The following is a 20,653-nucleotide window of genomic DNA, read 5'->3' as shown; positions in this document are numbered from 1 at the left end:
GCTTCCGACGCGTTTCCCTTCTGCTCTCCAACACCGTCAGCCTTCAAGGGGGGCTCAAGCAGAACTCATACGCCCATCAAGTATCCTCCGACGTTGTTGTAGGCCTCGAACATGGTCGGGTCAGCCTCTATGGCGCACATGTAGGAGGAGAAGGCCTCTTCATCATTCCGAGCCATCAAAATCGACCCCAAGTTGTTGCAGGCCCGCCCGTGCCGCCTCACCCTTGCGATAACTTGTCGGTACGCCGCCTCTGCTTCCTTGTGCTTCCCCATCAGCTCATACACGTTTCCTATCCACGCTTGCGCGTCGCTCCACTCCTGCTCAGACGCTGTTGACAATCGTACTACCTTGCGGTATTGTTTGATGGCCTCTTTGTACTTCTTCTGTCGCCTCAAGGAGCTTCCCACTTGGATCATCACGTCCCCGTCCTTGGGCTTCTCCTTCCATGCTCTCTCATACGCCTCCTGCGCCATCCTGTGCTGCCCTAGACGCGATCGCAGCTCCCCCACCCGCATGAGCACATCAGCACTGCTGGGAGCGAGCTTGAGAGCAGACTCATACGCCGAGGCCGAGGAGATCAAGTGACCTCTCTGGAGGTGGAACATACCTAGTGCAAAGTATGCATTCACTTGCTGGGAACGATGACCGAGACGGATGCTGTTGTGAAGCGACGTCAAGACTTTTCTGTCATTGTCCGCCTGTTCAGAGCCCTTCTGAGTTGTGAGAAGATGAACAGAGTAGAGATAATAGCACAAGGCATGCTCTGGTCTGTACAAGAGTGCGTCTTTGCACATCCTTGTGTTTTCTTGTGATCCTCTCTCATACGCCAGAGAAACAGTTCGGATCAACACGTCAGCACATTCTTCGAGATGGCGCAAGCTCGTCCCGTCTCGCGTCTTCATCCCATGCTTGCGGAACATCTGCATGGCCTTCTTGACCTTCTTCTGCGCAGCACTGATATCATTGAGCTTGACCAGCAATCTTCCTTGCAACAATACGACATGCGCGTTGTCAGGTGCGATTTTGGGAATGTTGTCGATGGTTTCCAGTGCTCTTTCATAGTCTCCTTCACTCTCCATCTTGAGAGCTCTGTTGATCACTTCATCGACTTCGTCCCCGGCATCGGCAAAGATGTCGAAAAGGGCTAACAAAAGAAGGAACGAGAAGAGCCAGCTCCCTCGCGCCTTCTCGCCCATGTTGAACGGTGCGATCTCGACCTCTCTTCTTCAAACCTGCACTTGTCTGACAGCCTTAGCTCTCTCCCTTCTCATCCTCTCCCTTCTCATTCCTTCTTTTCTCGTCTTCTCATCTCTTCTATCTTCACCTCCTCTTCTTCCATCTTCATCTTGCTTCGGCTTGTTGCTTTGGTCGTACCTGCACACCGCCGGGTTGCCCGACTGGAGGGGAAAGATGGGTGGGGTGTCCAGAGCCGTCACTCAACGGGGTGCACTTCCACAATTTTAGTGGAAAATTGGGGGTACTGAGGGGGATGGTCATTTGTAAAGGGGTGGTCCAGAGCAGGATTTGTCAGGGAGAATGAGATTTGGTTATGGCAGCAGCGGGAGCGAGGCGTCGGAAGATGGACGGAAATGCAGCCTGGGAGGAGGGAAAGGAGGATGTGCGATCATAGGTGAGAAGCTATCAAGATGAGATGTCAGTGAACAGCTTCAAGGAAGCATTGTCCCATCCTTTTGACGCTCTTCCAACGTTTGAAGGTACCCCATTCGATGCGGACTCTGGCCGGAAAAGCCTTGTCTTGCAGTACACTAAGGTATCTTGAGAGAGTATCATTGGTATCCACACCTGATGGTAGCACAGGCAGGCATGTTCTCGATGTCCAAGATCGGTCTGGTTCATCTCGGGGAGAGTTTGGAAGCGTACAACGAAGCGGACATGGCAAGGAAGCTGAGAGACGTCTACGACGTCTTCGTCTTCAACAGCACTTGGTGCTGGAGCCAAGACGGGTTCTACTACACCAACGGACAGAAAGTGAACAAAGAAGGCATGCTACCTTACTCCAAGGGTGACAGGTATGTCAGAGGAGGAGGAGAAGGAGGAGGAGTTGAGGATATCATAAAAGGGACATCGCTCGAGGTCATGGTAGCGGTGAGGATATTGATAGAGTGTGGTAAACAGGTTGACGCTGCTGCTGGATACGGATGAAGGCATGTTGCGATTCGGACTCAATGGCGTCCTAATGGAGAGAGCTGTTGAGAAAATTCCAGCTGGAGTTTGCTTTGCAATTTCGGGTTGTCACGCGGCTTTTGAGATCGTAACTCTGATCTTTCTTTGTGTTCCAAATATATTCATGTAAGTGAACCGTACAGGTAAGCTTTGATGACGGTCTGCTGGAGAAGGAGAAGCAAAGAGCGGCAGCGAGGCTGTATCGTTTGCACAAGAAGGCGTTCTATGAAGTGGAGCAGCTAGGAAAGTAGGAGCTCGGGCGCGCAACGAGGAATCTAATTTTGACGTTTGCAGAAGCTAGAGCAAAGAATGAACTTGAGAATGGAAAGTACGAGCAAACTCTGGAGCTCGTCTCGAAAGCCATCACTGGGTGCAGGTCGCGTCAGTTTTCCTTCCCTGTTGTGGGATGCTGATCCACAGCAGCAATGCTGGTGAACAAGGAGCAATCAAAGCGGCAGAGCTCGAAAACTTGAGGAATGTTGCGTGCGAGGTCAGTGGAGGGCGGGAGAGAAGAGAGAGAGAAATTTGAAGCAGAAGACAGAAATCCCTTGTCGATGGAGAGAAACTACATGGCAAGCTGAAACAAGCAATGAACTCGCCTTCAATCGACTTCGAAGAATGGGATCAGGTGATCAGCTTGATTTATTTCTTTCTGTCAGTCCAGTCAGATGTCTCGACATGTTGCAGATCAAGTCTGTCTTCAAGAGTTCCATCAGACAGTTCGTGATGTATACTCTCTTGTTCAGACGTGCGTTGACTAACAGGGGACATGTAGAGCGGGGCCAATTGCATGCAAGAAAGCAGATTCGACCGTCGATGTGATGTTGAGCCAGATTGATGTTGCTCAGAGATGGAAGAGATGCTTGTGGAGTAACGACTGTGCAGAAACTACTGGACGAGACTCTCAAGGACACCAACACCGTCAACATAGCGCTGGATCGAATGACCCGTGACAAGCTCGCGTTGGAGGTGGGGAGAGGCAGGAGAAGTAAAGTAGAGACGGGGGGCATGAGGGGAAGAGCAGGAAGGAACGGGGGCAGACTGTCTGCTGCTAACATACGGTTGGATGTCAGAAACAAGTCGAGGAGTACGAGGACAGACTTTCGACTGCCCTGGTGAGACAATACAGCCTTGCAGTGGCTGGGAGGGTGTAGGTAAGTAGGTGGCAGGCTGCCATTGAGAGCACAAGAGAAGTTCTTGATGTCAAGGTCTCGTTCCAACCTCGTCAGATGCCCCCCAACTATGGGGGGTCGAGTGGACAGAGAAGAATTAAGTTCAACAAAGAGTGAAAGGCAGCAGCTATCAGATCATTCACTTTGATGCAAGGGAAATCATTGACGTTAACGCCAGAGCATGAGATACAGAGAATGGACAAGGACAAGGAACAAGTATTTTGTACAGAAGAAATGAATAAGACGATTTTTTGGTTCATTCCTTGATGATGATCGATTCTTGATCAATTCTATGATGAGAAACGTAAGAATCACACCGCCAATCTTCGTACAATCACTCACTGGTAAATCTCCTCCACAGTCTTGGCCCATTTCTCCTACGATGAAACACAACTCAGCACGAACCCGCGAACAGGCACAATCGGGTGAAAAATCATCGGAATGTTTCTGTCACCTCGAGCTTCGCCCGTATGTTATGTTTCTCGGTCTTGAGGTGTCTTGCCTTATCCGCTTCACTCGTGAATTGCTTCTCACAGATGGAGCAGACAATCTGAAGTTTCAGCTCTTTCTCTCCGTACCATTGCTCTTCAAACTCAACATTCCCTTCGTCATTCAGCACCCCAAAACTATACATCTTCGACTGGAAAAGTCAAAGAATGAGAAGATTGAGTTGGAGAAAGCATCATCGATGTCGTCCCAATCACCTTGGCAGAAGGGAAACTCTTGTCCATCTCCACCGTCCTCGGCTCATATCCAGGAAAGTCATCATTGCGAAACAGCTCGACTTTCTTCAGCTTCAGGGGCCTCGCAAGCTTTCCAAGCTGAGAGACTCGCCACCACGTGTAGGGGTAGGTGTCTTTGCAAGCTACTCTGATCTCACCATGAGGCAGGGTCTGTATCATTCACATGTGATGATGAAAGTATGAGATCATGTGGATCCATACCAGGAAATCCTTCGCAGATCGAAGAAAGTCGGCAATGAGCAATCTGTTGGCAATGATGATGTCTTCGCCGTTGTTAATCTTCCCATCGAAGACCATCCGAACTCGGTCATCTGGATCGACAAGTGGGTGCATGAAGTAGATGTAGTCAAACCTCGTGTCTTTCGAAAAGTACTTCTCAAGCCTTCTCGCGTCCACATCGTGCTTGACTATCCATCCACTTGACACAATCTCATCAATGTTCCTCTGCGCGCCCTCGCCATACTTCTTGATCAAAGAAGTTTTGTTATCATAGGAAGTTGCGATCAACGACGTAATCCGTGGACATGGTGGGCTGGAGCACAGAGAGCGAGAGAAGGAGAAGTTCCCGTCGCCGACCAGGAGAACCGACATGATCACAACATCAACAGCGAGGCTGCTCTGCGAAAACGTTATCAATGTTGTCGAAGAAGTTACATCCGAAGCAGAGCTATTTCATCAAACTCCTTGGGCGCCCTGCTCCTGCTCCTGCTCCTGCTCCTGCTCCTGCTCCTGCTCCTGCTCCTGCTCCTGCTCCTGCTCCTGCTCCTGCTCCTGCTCCTGCTCCTGCTCCTGCTCCTGCTCCTGCTCCTGCTCCTGCTCCTGCTCCTGCTCCTGCTCCTGCTCCTGCTCCTGCTCCTGCTCCTGCTCCTTATGCTCCTGCTCCTGCTCCTGCTCCTGCTCCTGCTCCTGCTCCTGCTCCTGCTCCTGCTCCTGCTCTGCCATACTTTCTCTTGATTCATCATCTCTCTAACACTCTCTCTCCGTCGCCATCCCCTTCGTCGTCACGGTCTATCATCCTTGTTGTCTACCCCATGTGGAGGCCATGCACATGCCACTGATTTAACACTATGTGTTGACCTTAACGTTAAAATAATTTTCTATTTTAACGTTAATAACAAACTGTTAAAGTTAAAAAGTGGAATGCGCTCCAGGATGGTCCGATGCAGCTATGGTTCCAAATGTGCGATCGTTGCGATGATGGCGTGGGACCTGATGGCATGCAGCGTGAATGTGAAGAATAGCGAGCAAATGTGGAAGAGGAGCAAGGAATCTTGTTCCCTTTGTTCTCTTCCTCAAGATCCCTTGGAGGCACATTTTGGATCCATCCTTCTGAATCCTTCAATGCACCTCCGTGGAGGGCAGGGTCAGAGGAAGTTGTTGCGCCTTCGGCAACAACGAAGGCAAGAGCGGATGCGTGATGAGCTTGAACTGCGAGGTCTGAGTGAGATAGATGGCGCTATGCTGAAGAAGAAGATGACGAAGAGGCAACAGCAACAACTACAGGAACCGCTGCCAACATGGGAGGAATACCGTGAGAAGCTGTTGGAGAAAGAGTGGAAAACAGCCGAGAGGCGCATGAAAGCGATACAACGCAATGAAGAATTGCAAAGTCTGCGGACCGATCAAACATTCGCCAAGAACGAAGAGGATCTCAGTGAGGAATGGCAAAATCTGCCCCCCATGCGCAAGGTCAATGATGGCAAGGGACACATAGATTTTGTAGGAGAGAGCCTTTGTCCTCCAAATATCACTGACATAAATGAGAAGTTGGTGTGGATAGAAGATCACTATGAACCCTTCGACAGGTACATCACCATGGAAGACATCATCGCCGACCAGAGGGCTACAGCAACAGTCACGGCGAAAGAGAAGCTGCGAGCATGCACCAAAGAGCTTATCAAGGATCTCAACATCTCAGTTCCTGGAAGCTTGAAAGAAGCGTCCATAAGGGTGAACACCAGCAAGGAGGACCTTGACGCGCGGGTTGAAACGATGGTAAGTTCTTATCAACGCTTCATCTCTGATCAGCTTCTCCAGACCATGAGACTGCGAGAGATCTTGAAGTTGAACTCCTTCGACGTTGATGCTCTCTGTACCTATGGTATTGCGCTACACACATGGATGGATGACGCGGATGGAGCAGAGGTGAACTGACTTATGACCAGCGACTGCCTGACTCGTGCTGGTGTAGTACATGTTCAAGCGCGCTCTGCTCGTGAACCCCAAGCACGCCACGACGCTCTGCAGCTATGCGAGGCTTTTGAGAGATGCGCGGGGAGATCACAACAAAGCTCTTGAGCTCTTACGCAAGGCTGTCGAGGTGATTCGCTCCTCATCTCTTCGTGTGCCTGATACACCTCCTGGACAGTATGAACCAGAAAATCCATGGCTGAAGCTTGTCTTGAAAGAAGATGAATGGAAATCCTACGCAAACGTTCGAGTGGACAGAAAAGTTGACTTCTCCTCGAAAAAATCAACTGACGAGGGAGTCGGTGTTCAGCTCGCCAAAGACATATGAGAAACAGCATTCGAGAAAGACGTTAACACCAGGATTCCAGTCTGAAGTTGTACATAAATATTCGATAATACTGAGATAACAAAAGCGATTGTTCAGAAATCAGTTTGGATCCTCGCATGCTAATGAATGTAGTTGTTATGATTTAATCACATTCAATCTCTTGCGATGCTACAAAGAAGAAGATACAAGTATCACCAGTCCGTCTTCCGAAGCAAGCCGATAATCAGGAGCTAAGAAAGCGTGTTCAGGTTTAAAGCTTTTAGGTTGGCGCAGAAAGGATCTCAAGTCAGATACGAATCAAGAACTCTTTGCTTCCGTTTGTTCCGTCTGGGATTAATTTCGCGGTTGTCGCTTTACTTTTGATAACTTCAAGGTATTCATGCTTGTCGAATACCCTGTCGTCCATTCCTTTAACGATGATGATCGCACAGTGGCGTTGGAAGGGTCGGTTCATCACGATCCTTTAGGGTCTCCGTTGACATTGCTTGAAGGCTCGTTAACATGTGTAAGAGCCTCGTGGTTTACCGGACCCGAGAATGATACTGCACACCGTACCCCAGCACGTGTAGGGGAATAGGTTTGTGTCCTAGCCGACAGCAGTAGCCTGTCGTGCTCGTTGTGTTCTAGTAAACGCAGCAGTGATTGCTCTAGTGATCCCTCGCTGATCTCAAGGTTGTGTGTACAACAAGCATTGAAAGATCGGCTTGAATCAAACAGGCATCAGGGTCAGCAAGACGTGTGTTTCATTCAAAGATTGACTTGAATCAAACAGGCATCAGGGTCAGCAAGACGTGTGTTTCATTCAAAGATTGACTTGAATCAAACAGGCATCAGGGTCAGCAAGACGTGTGTTTCCGATTCATTCAAAGATTGACTTGAATCAAACAGGCATCAGGGTCAGCAAGACGTGTGTTTCAAGACGTGTGTTTCATTCAAAGATCGACTTGAATCAAACAGGCATCAGGGTCAGCAAGACGTAAGTTTCCGATTCATTCAAGGATTGACTTGAATCAAACAGGCATCAGGGTCAGCAAGACGTGTGTGTTTCATTCAAAGATTGACTTGAATCAAACAGGCATCAGGGTCAGCAAGACGTATGTTTCCGATTCATTCAAGGATCGACTTGAATCAAACAGGCATCAGGGTCAGCAAGACGTGTGTGTTTCATTCAAAGATTGACTTGAATCAAACAGGCATCAGGGTCAGCAAGACGTAAGTTTCCGATTCATTCAAGGATCGACTTGAATCAAACAGGCATCAGGGTCAGCAAGACGTGTGTGTTTCATTCAAAGATCGACTTGAATCAAACAGGCATCAGGGTCAGCAAGACGTGTGTTTACCTCTCGGGTGTGGAAAAGGGAAAGTCCCGTCCCTTGTTGAAGTCTGAATGACCAACATGGAACTTGGTCATGAGTTTCCTTTTTTTCTGCTGTAAAAGTTTTTTTTAAAATGTCGTCGTGGCGCGGGAATGGTCCCGGTGCGCGCAGTTAAGTAAAGGTATCAGTTAAGTTTGAGGGACAGCAGTCGGTAGGATGAGGGTTGTTCTCGCTGTCTTTTCTCTTCTCGCCGCATGGCCTAACTTAACTTTGAGTAAACAACAAGAAGGTGTTAATATTTACTATTCTTATTGCTGCTGTAAAACTATTTTAGTTCACATATCACGTATTATCAGTCTGAGGGCCCTGAGTGCCGCAAGTTCTGTAGTTGTAAACCTACCCCCTTTCATCGACCCCAGGACCCCCGTGACAGCATCAGGCTGCCTTTCAATCAGTGCCATGACTCGTTCCCTTTCCGAGTAGTAAACTTGGTTTTAGTACGTGCAGCGTGCGGACGGGTCATAGAGAATCGAGTCACAAGCATCTCCGAGGCTCCGAAGGGTCGCGAGTTGGTCTGCCTTTCAATTCGGAGAAGCTTACTTCCCGGTTGACTTCAACGCATATGTGCCACCCCATCATAACAGCACCCCCCTCTGTGTATGCTTCAGTACCCCACCCCCTATGGTCTCTTGCCTTTCAATATGCCGTGACCCTCGTCAGGTTCCTTTACAAGCACTTGCAAGGTTGCCACACGAGCAATGCTCGCCAGCCTCTCCTACCCCATGCTCCCCGTTTCTCTCCTTCCCTCTTCCCTCTCCTACTCTCCTACTCCCTCCCCTCCTTCCAAAAGATCCTTCACCGCCTGTGTCCAGTGCCGGCTGCGCAAGACCCGCTGTGACGAGCAAAGCCCATGCTCCCGCTGCATCCGCTCTGCCAAGGCCTCGTCATGCTCCCGCCTGTCAGAGGGTAACGACCAGAGGTCTCAAGGCCATGTGCTGCAGTCAAGCCATAGGGCGACCAAGGCTTGTCTGAGCTGCCAGATCAAGAAGGTGCGCTGCGGCGACGCTCGGCCCTGCGCTCGGTGCTACCGGATGGGTGAGGTTTGCTACAGCGAAGGAGGGCTAGGGCATGGAGCGCTGCCTCCAGTCCTGCAGCGGAGGCGAGAGCAAGTCGTGCAGGCATGCGAGCGATGCCGGAGGTCGCGGCTCAAGTGCGACTCCGTAAGGCCATGCAGTCGATGCGTGAGGAGCCTTCATATGTGCGTGGACTGGCGGGTGAAGCGGCGAAGGAGCGGGAAGGAGGATGAGGGAAGGCAAGAGGGAATCGAAGACGAGGACAAGAATACAAATGGCTACAGCTGGGAGGATCTGCTGGTGAACCCAGAGGTGGGGAAGCTACAGCCATGGACGGGCCTGGCAGACGAGGCAGCGTCGGAGGAGAGCATCGAAGGAGGATGGTGGGAAGAGCTGGCATTGGAGGAAGTTGCAGAGGGATCGGGGGCAAAGCGGGAAGAGGGAAGCGCGACGTATAGCTTTCAGCAGCCCTCTATGGAGTCCATGGATTTTTTCATCACTTCTCAACTGCAACAAGGCGTTTGAAACCGGGAATGAAAATGGTGGTTGAACGTGAGCCACTATCTTGGATGGAAAGCAGGAACTGCAAATCGGAATCGATGAGTTGAGAGAAGGAGCAGAGAGAGGGACTTGTTTCTCTTTAGCATTAGCTTGTCTTCTGTTTTCATTTCTCTGCGACGTTTGAATAGAAATCGAGTTGAGCTTCTCCAGCAGCCACATTTCGTCAGCCATGGCCCTGCCTCGCTGGGACAGTAGTTGGTACACACAGCCCTACATCACCTCGTAAGTCTTTCCGACTAAAGGCAAGGTCGTCGTCTCACCATCGGGTTTGATCCGCCTGCCCCTGCTCTAGGGAAAAGAACTGCGCGAGTTATCCGCCGTGCTGCTAGTGGACAGGTTTTCTGGACAGTCTTCGGTCCTGCGGAGCAGGACCCAGCCTGCGGAGCAGGAATGTGCAGCGGGTGAAGGAGCAGACTTCGTCATAGGGCACTGCCACTTCTGGAAGATGAGGAAGCCTGCTTGTAAGCGGATGATGATGAGTTTAAGAGGGTGATAGGATATGTTTGCTGACTTCCTGTCTTTCTTAAGTAGGTGTCCTAGGCAGTCTCGTTTCTTAGGAAATTAGATTACTTACTTTTCTTTATCTCTAACGTTGATTTGGAGTAAATTGCCGTTGAATCGTGCATTGCTGTCACACGCTTGTTCTTTGGTTTCTTGACGGGATCACTTCGTGTGTCAACACTGGATCGAGAGATACTTTTAGGAAGTTTTCCTAACATTTTGGTACGCGAAGGCCTGGTTTTCCTCTCGGAGTTGTTGTGTTGAAAGAAGTTGTTCAAGAAAACATGGATAGGACGAGCATTCAGTCAGGTAGCGTTGTCTCGGACTTCATGAGTCGAAGCATGTCGCGGTTGGGCAGCTTTGTGAAGGAGACATTGAATGGGTCAGCAGAGCCGCGCTTTCCTACGGTGACAGGCATGTCGCCGCAGTCACATGCGTACGATCCGTCGGAAACTGTCATTCAGCAGGAGGCTGTCGTACGTGCCGACAGTGTTGACAGTGGTCGTACAGTGCCTTCATGGTTGGAGAGCAGGGATGAAAACGATGGTCCCGCCCTTCCCTTGAAAGCCAGTTTTCGTGACATCGTGGAGGAAAACGAGCACCTACGCCGGACATGTAGAGAGCTCAGGTCTGTGGAACAGAACAACATGGATAAGATGCACAATCTCGTAAATGCACTCGCAGAATCCCAGAGAGAAGCTGATCGCAAACTCCAGGATCTTGTGAGGGCACTTGAGGAATCCCAGCGAGAGAACCGTAGGCTTGCCAAGGAGGCAGCGGAGATGCGTGTACTGCTTTGTGAGCGGGTTCGGGAACCCGAGGACAAGCCTCCCAAGCTTAAGCATGCGGAGAATGACGGTGGCCAGATTTGCAAGCTGGATCCGAAGTCATTGTTGCAGTACAATGGTGAGCAGACCATGGAGAGGTCGGTGGTCTCATGGCTCGGATATATCGAAGGCAGGTGTAAATTTCACCGTATAGCACGCCATCGATGGGTAGGAGCGGCCATCTCTGCGTTCGGACCGGAGGTGCAGCTATGGTGGGCCACACTCCCGATGGTTGAGCAAGATCAGTTCTCTGCTGAGCATGGTGATTGGGAACAGTTTGTGGAGAAACTGTTGTTGAAATGGTTACCATTCGAGTTTATTGAGAAACTTGAGCGTCATGTGCAGAAGCAGGCTAGGCAAGGGCCCAAGGAGTCCGTTGAGGCGTACACCGCAAGATTCCAGGCGATGGTTACACACCTGCAGGCGTGCTACCTTGTGTCCAAGAGACCTAGTGTTGCGCTAGGTAGCTGGGAACGCGTCTTTGTCGATGGAATACAAATGGACTATGCACGTGCTATGCTACGGAAGGAATTGAGCATGCTGATGGAACGCGATGGTAAGACGTTTGGGATTACTTATCATGCGGAGCCGTCGGAGATGGGCAAGTATTTGCCGCAGTTGTATCGCGAAGCTCTTAATCTGCGTCAGAGACACCCACAAGACGGTCAGACGAGCCTTCATTTCACCCAAGCACAATCTCGTCATGAGGGCAAGCGGTCGGCTCCTACTCAGAGCGAGGACATGCAGGGCAAGGAGAAGAAGTTCGACAAGAAGAAGGTGAAGTGCTACAACTGTCAGAAGTTCGGTCACTTCAGAGACAAGTGCCCTCTCTTGTCGAGGTCTGAACAACCGTCAGCTTTAAACCAGTGACGTCGGTTGCCGCGGAGGGCGCAATCGACGGGGGCACGGGTTTGCAGACTTCGAATGTTGTCTTCGACCCGGGCACACCTCCGCCAGAAGATCCTAGGGATGTTCGTCAATGTCGTATCACCGTTGACTCTCACAGGATCAAATCTCTACCTATGGTACCGGTGACCTTTCGGTTCGGGAACCAATCCATAGTTCTTAATGCATTGCTCGATACAGCTGCTGAAGAGTCGTTTATCAGCACGAAGGCAGTGCGCAAATTTGGTCTGTCGGTCACGGATGCAGAAGTTCGCAAACGAGTTATCATGGCCGACGGGACGAGTAGGTTGTCTGATATGGTTTTCCAGACAAAATTGGGCGTAGGCTCCAGTTTCAAGAGTAGTGGGTCGTTCTACATGCTTGACTTGCCGCATGCGGACATGATCCTGTCATGGGAATGGATGCGTGCGAACAAGATCGTGATTGATGCGGGTCACCCCAGAGTCTTTGCCAAGTGGCGCAAGAAGATGGTCGAGCTTCCGTTACTTGTTTGCCCAACAAACAAGCAATTCGGGGCTGCGGACGCCTCGCTGTGTCAGGTACTTTCTTACACTGAGGCAGTGAGAGACCTCAAGCAGAACGATTCGGAATGGTACGTGGTACATTTGTGCAACCTGTTGGAGATGGCTCAGCCGACAGATGGTGCCACGAGTCTCGAGCAGAAGGCTGCCGAGACGATCATGGAAGATTATTCGGATGTCATTCGTGACGACATTCCCAGTGACGTTGTTCTTGACCGGTCCTTCAAGGCGACGATTCGACTCAAGGATAACGTTGAGGCGGTGCAAAAGAAACCTTACCCTGTGCCACTCGCGTTGGAGGAGGAGTTGAAAGCGAATCTTGCCTTCTTGTTGGAGCGTGGGATCATTGAACCTTCGACGTCTGAGTTTACGTCTCCCGTAATCTTCACAAAAAAGTCTGATGGTACATTGCGTTTTTGCACTGATATGAGGTTCGTTAACAGCTTGATCCGGAATGATAACTTTCCATTGCCGTTGGTGATGGAGCTGATAGAACGAGTGGGTCGAAAGATCATGGAAGAGAGAGCGCGTTATGCTTCAGAACCTGGGGCACGGTTGTGGATCAGCTCACTCGACCTGGCGAAAAGTTTTTGGCAACTTGAGTTGGACGCCGCGTCGAGGAAGTACACCTGTTTCATCACGAAGTTTGGGAAATATCAGTATCGGAGGATTCCTTTCGGCTTGGTAGATTCGGCAAATCAATTTCAGAAATTTCTCGAGAGTGTTCTTCAAGGTCTCGAGAATTGCCTGAGCTATATCGACGATGTTTGCTTGATCAGTTATGGGAGCTTGGAGAGACATGAGCGTTTGCTTCGACAGGCTCTGGATCGATTTCGTAAAGAGCAGTTGTTTGTCAAGAAGTCGAAATGTAAGCTGTTTCACTCTGAAATTGATTTCCTCGGTTTCCACATCAGCGAGGCAGGCGTCTCGACGCAAGAGAAAAAGGTACAAGCGATTGTGGATCGTTCGGCACCGCAAACAGCGAAAGAACTCAAGTCGTTTTTGGGAGTGTTGAACTTTTACAGGAAGTATGTGCCGGATTACGCAGCGTTAGCACTTCCGCTAACGAATCTTCTACGTAAGAATGTGAAGTTTTGTTGGGATGACGCGCAAGAGGCGGCCTTTCAGGAGCTGAAGAAGCGTTTGATATCAGCCCCTGTTTTAAGGTACTTCAACCCAGCGTTAGCTACTTGCGTGTTGGTCGATGCGAGCGACTACGCCATTGGTGCTGTCTTGACACAACAGCATGGCGAGGATCTATTGCCTGTCGCCTTCTTCAGCAAGCGTCTCAACAGTGCCGAGGTAAATTATTCAGTGCGCGAGAAAGAGCTTCTGGGATTGATTTCAGCATTGGTGCATTTCAAGTTTTACTTGTACGGACGCAGGGTGTTGGTTCGTACAGATCACAAGAGTCTCAAGTATCTTCTCACGCAGAGCAACCTCACGGGTCGATTGTTTCGATGGAGTCAAATTCTTGCTGATTTCGATTTGGATGAAATCTCCTACATTCCTGGAGAAGAGAATGTCATCGCTGACTACCTATCTCGTCCGAACGATTCTACGGTTGTGCCGTCACAGAGTGCGTTAGACGATGAGATTCGACAGCGTGCTGATTTGGTCAACTTGGATCCTACCTTGCTTTGTACCATCTCGTCCTCTGGGGAGGGGGAGGTGATGGAGGTGACTGACAGTGATGCAGAGGTTGTTACGCACTGCTACGCTCTAGCAACAGACAACGCATTTACAGCTGATGTCGTCAAAAATTATCAGCAGGACAGATATTTCGCGCAGGTTCTCCAGGACATTCAACAGGGAAACCTAGTTCCAATGCAGCGTCGAACTTATTTTCTGCGAGACGGAGTCTTGTTTTGGAAGGACTCGCTTGGTCGGGAACGTGTGTGTATTCCTTATCATTCTCGAGCGAAGTTCTTGCGCCTGATTCATGACGATTCTTGCCATGTAGGGAAGACGAAGACTTTCTTGAAGGCGTCGCAAATTGCCTTCTGGCCGAACATGAGTAAGGACGTCGCGAACTATGTCAACTCGTGTGCGGAGTGTTTGCAAGGCAAGAGTTACAAGCAACGAGCGGCTGGCGAACCGCACAGTCATTTGGTTCCGCGTGAGCGTTTCGAGAAGGTTTCAGTGGATTTGCTTACAGCGCTGCCCACCTCAAAGCGGGGAAACGACAGCGTCTTGGTGTTTCTCGATCAGTTTTCCAACAGGGTGTTCTTGTATCCGTGTAAGAAGACGATCACATCGAAAGGAGCAGCTCGTGCGTATTTCGAGACGGTTTATCGTGCTCAAGGGATTTGCAAAACGTTGGTCTCGGACAACGGGAGTTTATTTTCTTCAGAATTTTGGACTGAGTTGTTCACTCTCATGGGAATCGACATACGCCATAGCAGCGTTTATCATCCGCAGTCGCAGGGACGAGTTGAGAAGTTCAACAGTGTCATAGTTGAAGCCTTGCGGATCTACTGCATGCGGCACGATAGCAAGTCTTGGGATGATTATCTCGTACATCTGGAGACAATTTGGAATACGACCGTTAGAGATGCGACGAATCTTACGCCGTTCGAGATCATCTATGGCAGAGACGTTCGTACAGTTTTGGACCTGACTCCTGACGATCGTGCTGAGGACGTGGAGGAAGTTCGTGACAAGATCATGGCAGCCGTCGACTTGGCTCGCGATGCGTTAACGTTGTCAGCGATTCAGAAGGAGAAGACTATGAAAAAATCTCGGAAGGATCTGCAATTCAATGTTGGCGACTTCGTTATGTTGTCGACACGCGATTTGAAGTTGCATGAGTCCATGGGCAAAATGTTAGGAAAACTTCCTAAAAGTATCTCTCGATCCAGTGTTGACACACGAAGTGATCCCGTCAAGAAACCAAAGAACAAGCGTGTGACAGCAATGCACGATTCAACGGCAATTTACTCCAAATCAACGTTAGAGATAAAGAAAAGTAAGTAATCTAATTTCCTAAGAAACGAGACTGCCTAGGACACCTACTTAAGAAAGACAGGAAGTCAGCAAACATATCCTATCAGAGGGCAGGAATAACAGAGCTTTGCGTGGTTGAGACGCAAGGCAGACAAGAACCGGATGAGAGTGTGACTTTTTTCAGTAGGAAGAGCGTATGCTACATAACGACTGCTACCGGACATCGCCTGACAAGTCTCAGTACACTTGCCTGTGAGGATTTCAATAGTGCTTTGGAAGCAACAGGAGAAGAAGCTGCAGAGAGTCTTTGACGATCGAGGTTTGTGAACGTTGTGAGCCGACAATGTTTCACCGGAGAGCTGCTGGACTTTGATGTTAGTGTACTCGGATAAGAAGCTTTCTTTGCTGTTCGGAGGTAGAATTACTTCATGCTATCAGACGACTGATGCTCAGGCTAGTTGTCCAAGGAGCTAGAGATCTGCTTCATACTCTGCGGGCTCACCGGCTCTGCTTCATGAATCTCTTCCTTGCTGTAGATGTCGATCAGCGCCCTCTCAGTGACTACAGTGCTGATGTGAGCTTTGCGGTAGTAGTCCGAGTCGATGCGCAAGTTTGAGATCACGTTGTCGAGGGGATGGAGCTTGTAGATCGCGTCCCTTGCGGTATAGGAGCCATAAGGCGCGCAGAAGTGAATGTGGAGCTGGAAGACGCTCGGCAGGTAGTGGATGTACGCCATCACGTCGTGCTTGTCAAAGTTTCTCGTGTTCAAGATGTAGTCGACGCAGGTTGTCTGAGCCCGCTGCAGCATATCCGCATGCTCGCCGCGCAAGTCCCTGAGGGATCGGAGGGAGCGATCCTTGATGATTGCCAACCAGTTGACTGTATCCTTGTCGTTGCGAGCCTCGGTGTCAGGGAGGAAGATCATGTCAGCAGTCTCAACTAGCACCGCCTCCTTCTCTCGCGTCCCCTCAAGGATCTCGTAAATCCATTGCTTCCTCGGGCATCGCACCTGCTCCTCCACGTACGTGCGCATTTCCTCGCTGAAGGCACGCGATGGAGTGCAGGTAACGACGTGCCGCTTGCCGCCGGACCCTCTGCTTGTGATCAGGTCTGATCCTGGAGAATTCAGCTGCAGAGTAGTTTTTAACGCAGGTAAACAGGAGATGAGAGCTTGACCAGCCGCGGGTGATCGTAGAGAGAACTCCTGCAGCCAAGATGAGTGAGTATGCAGTGAGAAGAGTGGAAAACGAGTACCGCTGTATCGGCGAGCTGAAAAGTGAGGGACTAGAGAACAAATCATCGAAGTCATCGACACTGCAAAACTTGTCAAGATGCAACGTCTGTGCCGATCAAATGGACCTGTCCGAGGAGTCCGAGTCTGAGAGGTCAGATCCCCAGAAGTCTAAATCAAAGTCTGCATATGTTTTCAGTCAGCCTGTCTGGCAACGCAATCATCGTCACACACCCCGTCTTCTCTTTCTTTGATGACCAAAGCAATTTGTCGAATCGAAGAAAATATGTCAACAAGCTTTGAATTGAAAAGAGCAGTCTATGTTGTATCACCGGTTCGAAAACAAGCTCAATCGTGGTTCCACTTTTACTTGCTCACTCACGTAAATCTGTTGCAAGTTTCAGATCTCAATATGACTACAACAAATCAATTGCAAGGAATGCACAATAGGCGCTTCACCCGCAAGCCAAAATTCCAACTGGGAATGTTTTTATCCAAGGCTTTACAAACCTGGCGACAAACTCTCTTAGGATTTTCTTTGACTTGATCTCACGTACCTCACGGCATTTACTCAAGACTGTCTCATCTTCGTAATTGACGAACCCGATTGTGGTACGCTGAATTGAAAATGATCAAATCACATGATTTACATGAACCTGACTCCTCCTACCTTTCCATCCTTTTTGGGCATAACCTTAACATTTCTGATTGGTCCAGCTCCTTCGAATAATCTGAATGACAAATTCAAACCAGATTAAGTGCCGTCACGGCACTGACTGTGAGAGATTCAGTTCTGTGGCTGAAGGATTCAAGTTACAAACGCAGAAGCTTATCCGTCCTCGCTGTTCATGGCCTGAAGATTGATCTCTTGACAACAGAGGGCCGATCGGAGGAAGCTTAGGGCTTGAAGGTGGCGAAAGCACGATTCTTGGTGGAGAGAAAGTAAGGTTTGAAGGCGAAAATGTCGGGCTTATGGGCGAGTACGACGGGCTTGTGGGCGAGTACGACGGGCTTGTGGGCGAGTACGACGGGCTTGTGGGCGAGTACGACGGACTTGTGGGCGAGTACGACGGGCTTGTGGGCGAGTACGACGGGCTTGTGGGCGAGTACGACGGGCTTGTGGGCGAGTACGACGGGCTTGTGGGCGAGTACGACGGGCTTGTGGGCGAGTACGACGGGCTTGTGGGCGAGTACGACGGGCTTGTGGGCGAGTACGACGGGCTTGTGGGCGAGTACGACGGGCTTGTGGGCGAGTACGACGGGCTTGTGGGCGAGTACGACGGGCTTGTGGGCGAGTACGACGGGCTTGTGGGCGAGTTCACCGGTTGCACCAACTTGCTTGTTGTCTTTTGCTTCTTTGCCTGAGTGTCATCTGTGCTTGAAATAGGATGCTCCTGTTGATTCGCATACATGGTCCCTTGTTCCTCCCCTACCTCACTTGTGTTTCTCATCAATTTCGGATTGATCCACGATTTGTTTTTGAAGCGGAATCCGCTCATTTTCAAGCACTGATCTTGCAACAAAGAGCAGTTCGCAAAGAATCCACAAAAATTGCGAACAGCCCGAGAATGTACTGATCTTTAACTTAACTTTGAGTAAAGAAACAAAACACACCGATCTTGAGCAGAGCTCGACCTCAAACGACCAGTCTGTCTGCAATGCTTCAGTCCTCAGCAGCCTGCGGCAGTTTGTCGAGGTTCTCTCCTTATCCTTTCCCTTCCCCAAACAAAAATTCCTAGCTCAACCACCCCACCCCACTTGAAGTTGGCCGAAAGCTGGGAGGCTGCGGTCAATCATTGAATGCTGACACCGTGGCACCGGCCGGGGGCCCGAGGCCGCCCCCGGGTCCCGGTCACGGTTGGGCCCGTCGCCAGCCGGGCGCCGTGATACTGATACTTGCCGGGAGCGACCGAACGCCACGGACGCCGGTCGGCGAACTTAGAGGATGAGGTAGGCGAACTTACTATTATCGGATCAAGTCAGGTCACTCAGCGGATGGTTAAAGTTAGCTGATCTTATTTTACATTGAAAGTTCAAGTTGAGATGATAATATTCAAATCACTTTGGATCTGTTCCATCGTGACGAGGGGGGTTGGCGTCTCTTGTTGCGCTGCTTCATCTGTGAGGTCAAACTGTCCGTCCCTCCACTGACGCAGGGAAGTTTCAAGTCAGTCTCACTGACGATGCAAGTCAAAAGACAACCTCAAAGTGGCATACTCTTATCTGAATCCAAAAGACAAGTGTGAGAGGAGCCGATTATAATGGGTGAGAAATTCTCAACTCACCATGAAAAGTCGATGTCGAGCATCCTGGATAAACTCGCATACAAGTTCGTCCTGTTTGCAATCAGTAAATCTGGAATCAGAATGTTGCTGACCAAGTCGAGTTGCCATGTACGAGCCATGAACCGCATGATGCTCTGCAGATTGCGGCAGCATTCATTTTGTACAGCCTGATAAAGAATACTCTCATTCCAATGGCAAAGAAGAACTCTTGCGGTACACGGCACCTGACTAGGTGGTGGAAGACTTTCTTGTGGCTCATCGTTTCCCTGTTTGCGAACTACAACTGATCAGCGAAAGTCTTCCTGGCATGCAACTCCGGTACTTGCACTCTTCCTTGTCGGGTAGATCACATGCATCAGTTTAGATATTGGTTTGTATACATGGCCGAATCGAAAAGTAGAGGTATCTGCATCCACCTCGTTATGATAGACAAAGTAACAGTATCACAATCATTACGAGAGATCAGGTTTTCTCCCTTCTTAGTTAAGGTGGATCTGAAACCAACGTTGTTCAAAGGCTTGATGTACTGATGAATTATTCGATTGCAACAGCTCCTCCCGTGTTTCTGTATGTTCATTGTCAAACCTTTCTGAGTTGCTTTGCTCGTCTTACCAGGGATTGCAACCAATTCAGAAAAACATTCTTGGTGATCAACTGTGTTGCATCTTGTTACGATCCTTGCATAACTGATCAATGTGGGGGAACCGTTGGCGAGTCATTCGAAGAGATCGCTGAGATTCCCTCGATATTCCCTGCATCAATCATCAAATTGTTCAACGAGGTACGAGATAGCATGACGCACTGCTTTGTCTGTTATGATACTTCTTGGTCCAATGCTCAATTATTGCGTCACAATTGATTGATTTTGAACTCTGTCCGGCGGTTCAGTTGCAAGCAAATTTTCAAAACATGAGAATCTTTCCTTCCTTAAAACATGTCCCGAAGTTGATTCCGATTCAGAAGTCAGGAGCCAGATGGATGGTCGTCCATTCACAAACAGAATCTAAAAATGAATAAACATCTTCTATTCGACTTTGAAAGCAAAGATTACTGTCTCTGGGATGTGTAAAGACAACTTTTCCCCATTACATCCCATAAAGAGCGAGTAAAATCCATGACGAGTTCGAACATCATGACTTGTAAAGCTGGATGGCTTTCTTGGCTCCCATGCTTGATCTGAGACAAACTGTTCTCAAAGGAAGACTCTCTTCGTCCTGTTGATCCATTTTACCGGCTACGATGCTTGCGGAGTCGTCTACGAGTGTATTGGTAGGTTCTGTTCTGCGTGTACGTAACGATAAGATCCGAATGCCAAATTTGCAACTTCAGTGACAAAAACATACATGGCGGGCATTCACAGTAGCATGAAACGTACTTGAATGCACATCATGTACGGTATTATCTTGCAACAGCAAACAGCTCAGCCTGCGCTTACCCGTCGAGCAAGAAACTTTCATGCCGCATGATGATACTTGCTTCCATGAGATCGTCCTGCATGTTCCCTTCCTGGTCTGCCATGCGAGCGCTTGTTGGGTCCGGCTCGTCAACAAGCATGGTTTCAACCTCAAGTAACTACCAGTAGCTTTCTCCTTTATTGACTGAAGCTTTCTAGTTCAATGTTTGCAGTACGTTACAGGATTGTGTGACGGTTAAAAGGTCATCGTACAACTTTTTGCAAAATCAGGTGTGCGGCATTGGAGTGATACAAAAAGAAACCCGCCTCAGCGTATCAAATGAACGTCATTAGAAGGCAGCACGACTATCCTACTCCTAGAAGACTCAGTCCCTTTCATTGTAAACAGCATGGGGGAAGGGGGCGGCACCCCTCTTTGAAAAATTATTTCAAAATAGTTCAAGAACTTTTAAAAA

The 20,653-nt window shown here is 49.5% G+C and overlaps 8 protein-coding genes across 8 annotated transcripts; 4 read left to right on the top strand and 4 right to left on the bottom strand.

Moving 5' to 3' along the window:
• Positions 1–86: 86 nt before the first annotated feature.
• GUITHDRAFT_60175 (hypothetical protein) lies at positions 87–623 on the bottom strand (the record flags this gene model as incomplete). The annotated part of the gene is made up of 1 exon (XM_005834488.1): positions 87–623. A coding segment is annotated over one exon (537 nt), but the record flags the coding sequence as incomplete, so codon positions are not given.
• Positions 624–1,529: 906 nt separating this feature from the next.
• GUITHDRAFT_152027 (hypothetical protein) lies at positions 1,530–2,635 on the top strand (the record flags this gene model as incomplete). The annotated part of the gene is made up of 7 exons (XM_005834487.1): positions 1,530–1,634; positions 1,720–1,771; positions 1,819–2,030; positions 2,137–2,272; positions 2,328–2,430; positions 2,482–2,560; positions 2,608–2,635. Coding segments are annotated over exons 1-6 (623 nt in total), but the record flags the coding sequence as incomplete, so codon positions are not given.
• Positions 2,636–3,694: 1,059 nt separating this feature from the next.
• GUITHDRAFT_137341 (hypothetical protein) lies at positions 3,695–4,690 on the bottom strand (the record flags this gene model as incomplete). Its single annotated transcript, XM_005834486.1, has 4 exons — positions 3,695–3,733; positions 3,811–3,996; positions 4,061–4,249; positions 4,301–4,690. 4 exons carry the CDS (start codon positions 4,688–4,690, stop codon positions 3,695–3,697), a joined length of 804 nt encoding a protein of 267 aa, XP_005834543.1.
• A 549-nt stretch (positions 4,691–5,239) lies between these two features.
• Positions 5,240–6,617, top strand: GUITHDRAFT_106549 (hypothetical protein; the record flags this gene model as incomplete). Its single annotated transcript, XM_005834485.1, has 4 exons — positions 5,240–6,094; positions 6,137–6,244; positions 6,291–6,419; positions 6,468–6,617. The coding sequence occupies 4 exons, from the start codon at positions 5,240–5,242 to the stop codon at positions 6,615–6,617; spliced, it is 1,242 nt and encodes a 413-aa protein (XP_005834542.1).
• Positions 6,618–9,024: 2,407 nt separating this feature from the next.
• On the top strand, positions 9,025–9,531 carry GUITHDRAFT_106548 (hypothetical protein; the record flags this gene model as incomplete). The annotated part of the gene is made up of 1 exon (XM_005834484.1): positions 9,025–9,531. The coding sequence occupies one exon, from the start codon at positions 9,025–9,027 to the stop codon at positions 9,529–9,531; it is 507 nt and encodes a 168-aa protein (XP_005834541.1).
• Positions 9,532–15,722: 6,191 nt separating this feature from the next.
• GUITHDRAFT_137339 (hypothetical protein) lies at positions 15,723–16,301 on the bottom strand (the record flags this gene model as incomplete). The annotated part of the gene is made up of 1 exon (XM_005834483.1): positions 15,723–16,301. The coding sequence occupies one exon, from the start codon at positions 16,299–16,301 to the stop codon at positions 15,723–15,725; it is 579 nt and encodes a 192-aa protein (XP_005834540.1).
• A 1,159-nt stretch (positions 16,302–17,460) lies between these two features.
• GUITHDRAFT_69408 (hypothetical protein) lies at positions 17,461–17,886 on the top strand (the record flags this gene model as incomplete). The annotated part of the gene is made up of 1 exon (XM_005834482.1): positions 17,461–17,886. The coding sequence occupies one exon, from the start codon at positions 17,461–17,463 to the stop codon at positions 17,884–17,886; it is 426 nt and encodes a 141-aa protein (XP_005834539.1).
• A 2,028-nt stretch (positions 17,887–19,914) lies between these two features.
• GUITHDRAFT_106544 (hypothetical protein) lies at positions 19,915–20,338 on the bottom strand (the record flags this gene model as incomplete). The annotated part of the gene is made up of 3 exons (XM_005834481.1): positions 19,915–19,970; positions 20,016–20,065; positions 20,220–20,338. The coding sequence occupies 3 exons, from the start codon at positions 20,336–20,338 to the stop codon at positions 19,915–19,917; spliced, it is 225 nt and encodes a 74-aa protein (XP_005834538.1).
• Between the last annotated feature and the right edge of the window lie 315 nt (positions 20,339–20,653).

This window comes from Guillardia theta (assembly GCF_000315625.1).
Source record: "Guillardia theta CCMP2712 unplaced genomic scaffold GUITHscaffold_25, whole genome shotgun sequence".
Lineage (NCBI taxonomy): Eukaryota > Cryptophyceae > Pyrenomonadales > Geminigeraceae > Guillardia > Guillardia theta.
Note: the sequence above shows the minus strand (reverse complement) of the source record. Positions and strands in the feature narration are given on the sequence as shown.